Source organism: Salvelinus sp. IW2-2015, linkage group LG3 (assembly GCF_002910315.2).
Source record: "Salvelinus sp. IW2-2015 linkage group LG3, ASM291031v2, whole genome shotgun sequence".
NCBI classification, from domain to species: Eukaryota; Metazoa; Chordata; class Actinopteri; order Salmoniformes; family Salmonidae; genus Salvelinus; species Salvelinus sp. IW2-2015.
This window is the reverse complement of record NC_036840.1, coordinates 9,401,479-9,411,131: the sequence shown is the minus strand read 5'-3', so window position 1 is coordinate 9,411,131 and position 9,653 is coordinate 9,401,479. Positions and strand designations below refer to the sequence as shown.

The following is a 9,653-nucleotide window of genomic DNA, read 5'->3' as shown; positions in this document are numbered from 1 at the left end:
TGCTGAGCGATATACCACATAGATACATAACAACGTCACAACCCAGAGAGAATCAAACAAAAATTCACAAAATGATTATAGAAGCAGAAATGAAATGTTGACTCATTTATAACTGTGTGAATCGTGTGTATGCACAGCCAGTGTAGAATAGAACTGTAATGTCCACTTGTAAATAGACATTTACCATGAGCTTCATCTCAACAGTAACCTAGGGTAGCCGTATCACACACAGAGCTAAAACAGRGAACATTAAATCAGTGTTACAGTTCAGAGGCTACGTCATGGAGTCACAAGAGTAGTGACTGCARGATGCTCAGGTCCAGATCTAGCCCTGTCTGCCAGCCTGTCTCTGTGARGATCCATTGCCTGACTGTACAGAGAGACTGATGATCCCCGTGGCAGAGTGGCAGCCGGGGGACTAGGCTTCTCCTGTTGGAGTTATGGTCTGGGGAAGGAGCAAGAGAGGGAGGGAGAGAGGGACAGACGCAGTCAGCCTGTAACAGACCTGAACTGTAATAGCCTTTGTCTTCAGCTTATTCATGTGCTCAGTGTGTGTGTTTCTGTGCCTGTATGTGTGTGTACATTCGTGAGCATTGCACCATTTATCAATAGATAAGAGTCATTACCACGACAGCCGCTCAGGATCCAACATGGCCGCTCAGTCGCCATTATACTCCAACTATTAACATGGGTTTTGAAGGCAACTGCTCAGAGGAGCTTAATCAGGGAATTTGTGGGCCATTATTAAACCAGCAACAGGGGAAATATCTCTATTACCTGCTGCACAATACAAGTAACTGAGACAGACACAATGGTGCTGTACAGACTGTCAGCATGGCCACAGACAAGGCAGACGTGACAGGGGTCATTTACACGGAGAGGGTGTCTGCCAAATTGGCCTGTTAATCATTATAAAGATGTCAGGCTGTTGTAGGAATAATTAGGCTAGCGAAAGGAATAATCACGCATACACACACACACGCACACAAACACACACACACACAGCTTTCAGTTAAGCAACGTTAGCTCCACACTAGCTCCAGCACCATGGCCATTGGCCCATATCTTTGATCTACATATCTGTACAAAGCTGGGCTTGTCCTATTCTGATCCCTCTCTCTCTCCTGCTCTGTGAGATCTGATCAAAGAAATCACCCGGTCTGTGTGACAGTGTTTAGTTTGACTTGTCTCCAGCCTWGTGTTCAGGCTCTATTCACCATGTTGGCACCTGTGCGAGTGTACAAAGCAGAGTAGGGCTCAAAGGCAGGTACCTGGCACACAGATGCCAAGGTGCACGGTTGGCCAGGATGCAGGAAGCCCTCTAGGTGTAATTAAATCAACCAATCACACTGRACGACCTGCACAGGCTGAAGGTCACCAGTAGTCACCATGGAAGAGGGATCTTGTTTACAAGGTATACACGTTTTTGGTTTTGCCAGTTTTACTGTTTTAATATTAACAGGGGGGGGGGGATCATGTTATACTCCTTTGAAGTCTACCGGAGGATACTGTACAATAGCATGCAGGTATTTACTTTCCTTTCATACGTCTCTCTAATGGCTGAACCAGTGTTGTACTCTTTTGGCTCTACTTCATTAGAACAGTAGCAGCTTTGGCAGAGATCCATAGTTCATGTGTGGTGCTCCTCTCTATCTCTATCTCTGCAGGATGTTACTGTTTAGAAGGCTGTAGCCTCTGTGGCCTCCCAGGGACATCTGGGAAACACTAGTCTAATTAACAGATAGAGAGAAGGATAGAGGAAGGGAGAGGGGAGAGGGAGTGGGGAAGGAGAGAGAGAGAGGACAGAGAGCAAGCGAGAGAGAGTGCATGAGAGAGGGTAGAGAGAGATGAGAGAAGGAGAGTGAGGTAACGAGAAGAGGGAGTGGGTGAGAGAGAGAAATCTCCACAGCTTTACTGTTTATGTAGTAAACTGCAGCAGCAGTAATCACAGAGCAGGACCATACAGACTATAGCAGCTGGGTCTGGGCCTGGCTGCAGTTAGTTGTCCCTGTAGTAACTGCAGTCAAAGTGATTCCAGCTGGTGAGGAATATGTTCCAGGTTCCTTGCTGTGCCTCAGTCTTTCAGACTCAAACCAAAGCWGAACAGAGACTTGGTTCTGAATGATGTATTTTCTAAGCTTTGAGAGGCTTAGAATTTGGCAATTTTTTTTCAGTGTGATGCATTCTTTCAATTCAAGGAAAGACTCTGTCAGAGACCTCTGTCAGATTTCTAAGAATTGTGTTGTCGACTTTGTGAAAGTCAAATTTAAAAAGGTCTATTTGGTGTATACTGTCAGATGATTCAACATTCTGATAAACCATTTGTCGTTGTGATAAACCACTAACCATTTCTCCCTGTATTTGTCCCCAGGTGGCATCTCTAGGTGTGACCACGTTCACCCTGTGCGCCCTGTGCATTGACCGGTTCCGCGCAGCCACCAATGTCCAGATGTATTACGAGATGATCGAGAACTGCACCTCCACCACAGCCAAGCTCGCCGTCATCTGGATCGGAGCTCTCCTGTTGGCTCTCCCTGAGCTCCTGATCCGCCAGCTGGTCACCGAGGACCCCGCCCTCCCAGATGACCCCCCAACGGAGCGCTGTGTGGTGCGCATCTCGACATCGCTCCCAGATACGCTCTACGTCCTGGGTCTCACCTACGAGGGCGCGCGYCTCTGGTGGTGCTTCGGCTGTTACTTCTGCCTCCCTACGCTCTTCACCATCGGCTGTTCCCTCGTCACCGCCCGCAAGATCCGCCGCGCCGAGCAGGCCTCCGTCCGCGGCAACAAGAAGCAGATACGCCTAGAAAGTCAGATGAACTGCACCGTCGTGGCGCTCGCCATAGTCTACGGCGCCTGCGTGGTCCCGGAGAACATCTGTAACATCGTATCGGCATACATGGCGGCGGGCGTGCCGGAGCGGACCATGGCGGTCTTACACCTCCTGTCACAGCTGTTGTTGTTCTGCCGGGCGGCTGTGACGCCTGTGTTGCTCCTGTTGTTATGTCGTCCACTAGGCAGGGCCTTCCTGGACTGTTGTTGTTGCTGCTGCTGTAACCATGCCCACTCCTCAGGCACGGCTAGTGATGATAATGAACATGAGTGTACCACAGAGCTGGAGCTGTCYCCCTTCAGCACCATACGCAGAGAGCTCAGCAACTACACTCCCGCAGGGTCCAACTGTTAAAACCACACAGCTACTGTTAAAGGTCCAGTGCAGTCAAAAACGTGATTTTCCTATGTTTTATATTCAGTGTATATTTCCACACTATGAGGTTGGTATAATACTGTGAAAATGATGATAATGCCCCTTTAGTATCAGAGCCTTTTGAAAAGACCGCCTGAAATTCAGCCTTCTTTGGTGGGAAGGAGTTTTGGCCTGCCTGGTGYCATCACCAGGCAGTAAATGAGTTAGACCAATAAGAAAGAGAGTTACAAACYTCTATGCCAAAAACAGCTAGTTTTCAMTTTRCCCCTCCCCACTCAGACCATTCCCASACAATTTTGGCAAAATTCTTGCTTGAGAAATTGTTATTTGCGAAGAAYCTGTTTTTGATTKTTTTAGGACCATTMTAATTGAAAACAATCACAGTTATTTACTTAATTGTTACCCAGAAATGATTTGATATTGAGAWAAAAACAGCTGCATTGGAACTTTAATGACTACACAGCTACACACCTGCAGGACTATACAAACATACAAGCACACAGAACTGTACAACTTCACACCTACAGAGTAAACTGCTAAGACTGCAAACCTTTACAACTATAGTACTATACAACATTTCACAAGCAGGATCAAACTGCTTAGATTACATACCTGTACACCAACAGTACAAAACCACAGGAGGCTACTACKCAATTAGCTACACGACTGACKAACTGGGTGCTAGGGCCACACAACTATTGTACAGTATACTATTACACAACCACTGTATATAACTACACACTAGCAGGGAAAAAAGTGCCAGGACTACATCCGCAGGAGAGCAAGTAACATCTAAACAGCCATACTGCCCGAGACAACTGCACAACAATCCAACTGCACTACAACTCCAATACACATACTGTGCTCCAACCCAGTACACAAACCCAGTGGTCTGAACTGGGACCAGACATGAATGGACAAAGCCAGACACTCGACACCAGACTATACTGGACTGTGTTGAGCTGAAAGGGACTCAGTGGAGTGGACTAGGCGTGGCTGGGCTGGACTTGGCTAGGCTGGAGTGGACTCCGAATACTTGACTGGAGTGGACTGGGTTGGACCGGACATACTCACGCCACCCCTCACTCAAACTCTGCACTCACGATTCAGTTCACACACGCCTTACTCACACACTGGACTGTACATACTGTATACTACACACTCTGTCACTCTAGTGAAGGAAAGATATATAGAGAAGGAAAGAAGGAAGGATATGGAGGAGGAATATGAGGATATTACAAGCATATTGTCATTGTTTTCTTTTAATGCGCATTAATATTACTGTAATCGRCGTAGTTGATTTCTGCATACAACTCTGCACTGCCAAACACCTTTCCTTGCTTTCATACTCTGTCGTGCCCTTCTGTTAGTGTCAGAGTCAGGGCCACTGTCTCTGTGTCTTTTCGGACAGTAACGTATTCTAAATGGCCAAGTGTACAGTGTTGTGATTCAAACTCTTGATGAAGCCAGTGATTCTTGTAAACCGTTTTATTGAACTTTGTGAGTACCTTGTTCACTCTGTCTGTATTTGATACTAGAAGATGTAAGCACACACAGTCATCAGTCTAGTTTCTGGTTTCTAAATTGCTTTTCTATAGCCAACAAAAACTGTTCCTTTGATTAAAAAAATGACTTGATCTTGACTGTAGAACTGCAGCTCTGTGTATACATTTTTTGAGTGGTGTATTACTTTCTTTCTATTCCTGACCTGAAAATATCATTCTTCATTAGAATTAAAATTCACCATGTTTTCCCCACACACAAGGGTACAAACGCACCGTGGCTATGCGACACCACAGACGCTTCCGTATTCATCATCTATAGATTGCACAGACCGAGCAGAACATACATCAACAGCGTATATCTCCGCATATCATTCCCTTATAACCGCCCTTTACAGTGTTATACAACGATGACGATAGCAAAGAAGCGTCTGGCATGGACGCGAGTCTGTGTTAGCGGCGATAAGGAGAGACGAACGTCGTGGTTATTATCCCCATAACAAAAGGATCTGTCATAAGAAGACTAAGCAGAGACAGCTCTGTTTCCGCACCTGGGCGACTGCTGTGTATACTGCTGCACTCCCACTGTTCTGAGGAGGTGGTGTTTTCTTTCTCACACCACCGCACATCCGCTCCTCTATTTGATGTGTCGCAGAGAGAGAGAGAGAGAGAGAGAGAGAGAGAGAGAGAGAGAGAGAGAGAGAGAGAGAGAGAGAGAGAGAGAGAGAGAGAGAGGGATCAGCTATTTCTGTCTGTGTAAGAGAACAGCTCGGAAAGACAGGCAGGAACGGACCATACTAACGTTCTACTGACAAGGCACGCGCGTTCTAATTTCTACTGACAATCAATGTCTTCTGACGTTCTACCAAGACATGGTCACTAGGGGTAACATTCGACTGACTATTAATCAACATTCCATTTCCAACAGACAGTCAACAGGATTGGCATTGATTCTTGCCATTTTATGCAGGACTGCGACATCTATGTCATTCACCTCTCAGATTCTGAATCAAAAAGCACAATTTACATCCTGATTAAAATTGCAGATGTGTGCAACAAACAAAAAAAACATAAATTGGGGCTATTGTCTAAATCTTTTCCTTCTCTTCCCATCTGAGATCAAACTGCATCGTGGGCTGCTGTCGCAGGACTCTAGACATCACAGTGGCTCAATCACACTCAATCAGAGCCTCAGTGGCTACAGCCCTGTCTACACCTCCATCTGCACCTCTGTCTGTCTTGTCTGAGCCTTTGTCTGTCTGTCTCTGATGGAGCAGGATGAAGAATACTCTGCCTTATTCAATTCGCTGTTGACATTATCATRCAATCTCAGGACCAGTTTCTCACACCCAGATTAAGCCTGAAATTAAGTTTAAGATTTCTATTGAGTTTCAAGCTTTTCAGGCCAGGAATWGGCTTAATCTGAGTCCGGGAAACTGGTAGGCTACATCTATTGAGCTACCTGGCTGTAATAAAGTATCAGCAGTCATGCTTATAAAATTCTAATAATTCTAATGAGTATATTTTGGGCTGGGTGACATCATAACAGTTACCCGTTAGCCTTGACACGATCTCACGCCACATCAGCATTAGCCATGGCTAGTGCTACGCTAATGCTAGCCACTCTCTCCTCAAATCACTGCAGCCCAGTGCTTACAAGTCCCTTTCTCCTCACATCACTGCAGCACAGAGCTAACGCTAACTAGCCCCTTCTCACATCACTGCAGCCCAGCGCTAATGCTAGCTTGCCCTTTCTACTTACATCAGTGCAGCCCAGTACTAACACTAGCTAGCCCTTGCTCCTTACATTTCTTTTTGCAAACTAAAGCTAGTCACTTGCCCCTTTCTCTTCACATCCCTGTCAACCCACTCTCCACTGACTCACTGTGTTTCCTGCTGCTAATCTGACTTTATTCTGCCCGCTGTCAACAGTCATTACTGTCTTCCATGAGTTCTCTGGATGCAGATATATTGGACAAAATCAGAGTTGTACTTGGAGGAGCCTGATTTTCCTTTTGATGGCCGTGTTTCACACACTTGCAAGGAAATGTATATATTCCTTGAGGCATAGAGGAATATTCTGTATTTCTGTGTGTATTTGCTCTCCCTCTAACCTCTATCTCTCTCTCCCTCTCTAACTTCTCTCTCTCTCTCTCTCTCTCTCTCTGAATCTGCCCTTCTACATCTTTCTCTCTCTCTCTCTCTCTCTCTCTCTCTCTCTGCAGCATGCTATCCTCAGGCATTTTAATGGGTGAGCTTTGATCTGTCCAGTCAAACACATTCAAATGTGTCCAGCCAGTAGCAGAGTGGGAACAATGCATAATTCAACCCCGGGCAAATGAACCAGCAGTCAATTGTACAGAACAGCATACACATGCACTAGAGAAGAGACGGAAAAGTGGTAAACAAGTTGAGTTTTTAGACAGAGTGCTAGGTTGTTAACTGGGAACCATGCTAAGACATGTTTATGTATAAGGAGCCAGTCACGACGCGATTCACTGGCGCTGAACCTCGTTCCCAACCATCTCTGAGACAATCTGTCAGCGCCACTTGAGTTAACATGGGTGAGAGAGAAAGAGAGAGAGAGAGAGAGGATGAGAGAAGGAGATGCTACGGCATGCTGCTCTGTGTATAATCTATTGKTCCGAGTCCACAATTGGGGTTTTGAGTGGCTTTCCTAACCCTGTATGTATACAATCAATCTGAAATATGTATCATGGGCAATGTAGACAGGAACCTGAACCGTACAGTATTATGTGTGCATTTGGGGTGGAAGAGATGAGGGTGCTGCCACACTAGAGATCAGAGATAGAGAAAAGTAACAATAAGGCCTAGATTCAATCAGATCAAGTGTTCAACGACACCCACTTGGCTGATGGTTTGGCAGTGTTGGAGGCGTTGGAGCTGTCAAATCGGTGAGCAGCTGCTCTTGATCATTGTCATGAAGCTACATCCCTCCTACTCGCGCTAGAAGTTCAAAACAAGACCTCGAGGGCTATATAGAAGTAATGACACTCAAATTGAAAATCATTAAACTAAATAATGAGGATTTCTATCAGCCTAATCATGGGCTAGWTTTCATCTCACATTCCAGTGTTGGAACTTGTAAACAAGGCTGCATGGGATTTCCCCTAATGTGACRCTATGCAGCCAATGGCAATGTCTACTTCAGGTATAGCCCATTAGGCTAGTGGCCAATGCTCGGAAAGGTCTTTKGTTTTTGAGATACCTCTACCTGAGGTAGAACAAAATACAACCATGTTTCTCACATCTCTTATGTCTCCCATTTATGAAATGGATAGTTGTGTAAATATTTTACTGCAAAAGTGGTTAAATTGAAAGATATTGTGACATACCCCCTAAACTCAAAAAGTGCAGGATAATGCATGGCTGAAGGGGGGATGGGGCACATAAGCTCATGTAACKCACTATTGCAAGCTCTGATATTGCAACAAATTGGAATACAAGTAGTCAGTTATCTGCATCTTGGAAATATAGACCTGATAACACAGAGATACAATAGGAGGGAATGTGAACTATGAATATTTATGATGAATGTAAGTTTTACTTTTTGGTAACTGATTAATAGACAAGTCAAATGTGCTCCTATTCAGTGGTGTGTCATCCTGCCTGACAAAAATTCATACAGTTATACATGTTTTTTGATTGTTTTGTGCGCTACTTGTTAGATATAATCGGGCTCTAGTAAAACAAGTGGCTCAGACAATCGCTCTAAGTAAAACAAGTGGGCTCAGACAATCGGCTCTAAGTAACAACAGGTCGGTGCTCAGGGACAGATCTGGCTCTAAGTAAAACAAGTGGGCTCAGACAATCGGCTCTAAGTAAAACAAGTGGGCTCAGACAATCGGCTCTAAGTAAAACAAGTGGGCTCAGACACTGAAAATTGAAAAATAGTTMCCTCTGTGGATTTTATTTGTTCAGCCCCTACTCTTGCAATTACATTAGCCCACCCACCTCTTCCAAATCCAATATGGCGTCCAAAATACAATTTGGCTGCCACAATACCATAGGTTTTCCAATGGTGGTTTAATTACCAATGGTGGTTTAATCATCTGTATGTATATTGGATAAATTGGTCCCTTCACACAAACAGCATGTTGAAGAAGGAGGCTGAAGAAAGACCCTCACAAACTTCAGATGCACCATTGAGAGGATCCTGTCAGGCTGTATCACCGCCTGGTACGGTTATTGCATCATCCACAACCCCAGGGCTCTCCAGAGGGTGTTGATGTCAACCCAACACATCACTGGGGGCACACTGCCTGCCCTCCAAGACATCTACAGCACCCGGTGTCACAGGAAGGCCAAGACGATCATCAAGGACCTCAGCCACCCGAGCCACGGCATGTTCACCCCGCTACCATCTAGAAGGCAGAGGCAGTAAAGGTGCATCAAAGCTGGGACAGAGAGACTGAGAAACAAATCAAATCAAAGTTATTTGTCACATGCGCAGAATACAACAGGTGTAGGCCTTACCGTCAATTGCTTACTTACAAGCCCTTAACCAACAATGCAGTTCAAGAAATAGAGTAAAAAAGAAACTAGAGMAAAAAATGAAATKTAAAGTAACACAATAAAATAACAATAATGGGGCTACATAAAGGTGGTACCGGTACCGAGTCATTGTGTGGGGGTACYTGTTAGTCAAGGTCATTTGTAAATGTAGGTAGGGGTAAAGTGACTATYCATAGATATATAAACAGCGAGTAGCAGRAGTGTKAKAATAAAGGGGGGTCAATGTAAATCGTKCGGTTTAGCCATTTGATTCATTATTCAGCAGTCCTAGGGCTTGGGGGTAGAAGCTGTTAAGGAGCGTTTTGGACCTAGACTTGGCGCTCTGGTACCGCTTGCCGTGCGGTAGCAGAGAGAACAGTCTATGACTTGGGTGACTGGAGTCTTTGACAATTTTTMGYGCCTTCCTC

The 9,653-nt window shown here is 45.2% G+C and overlaps 1 protein-coding gene across 1 annotated transcript in view; it reads left to right on the top strand.

Moving 5' to 3' along the window:
• The window catches only part of gpr37b (G protein-coupled receptor 37b), a 9,425-nt gene extending 4,574 nt beyond the window's left edge, over positions 1-4,851 (top strand). The window contains exon 2 of the mRNA XM_023967790.2: positions 2,372-4,851. Coding sequence (XP_023823558.1) covers positions 2,372-3,187 — 816 coding nt within the window. The 3' untranslated portion in view covers positions 3,188-4,851. The remainder of the gene's footprint in view (positions 1-2,371) is intronic.
• Positions 4,852-9,653: the final 4,802 nt, after the last annotated feature.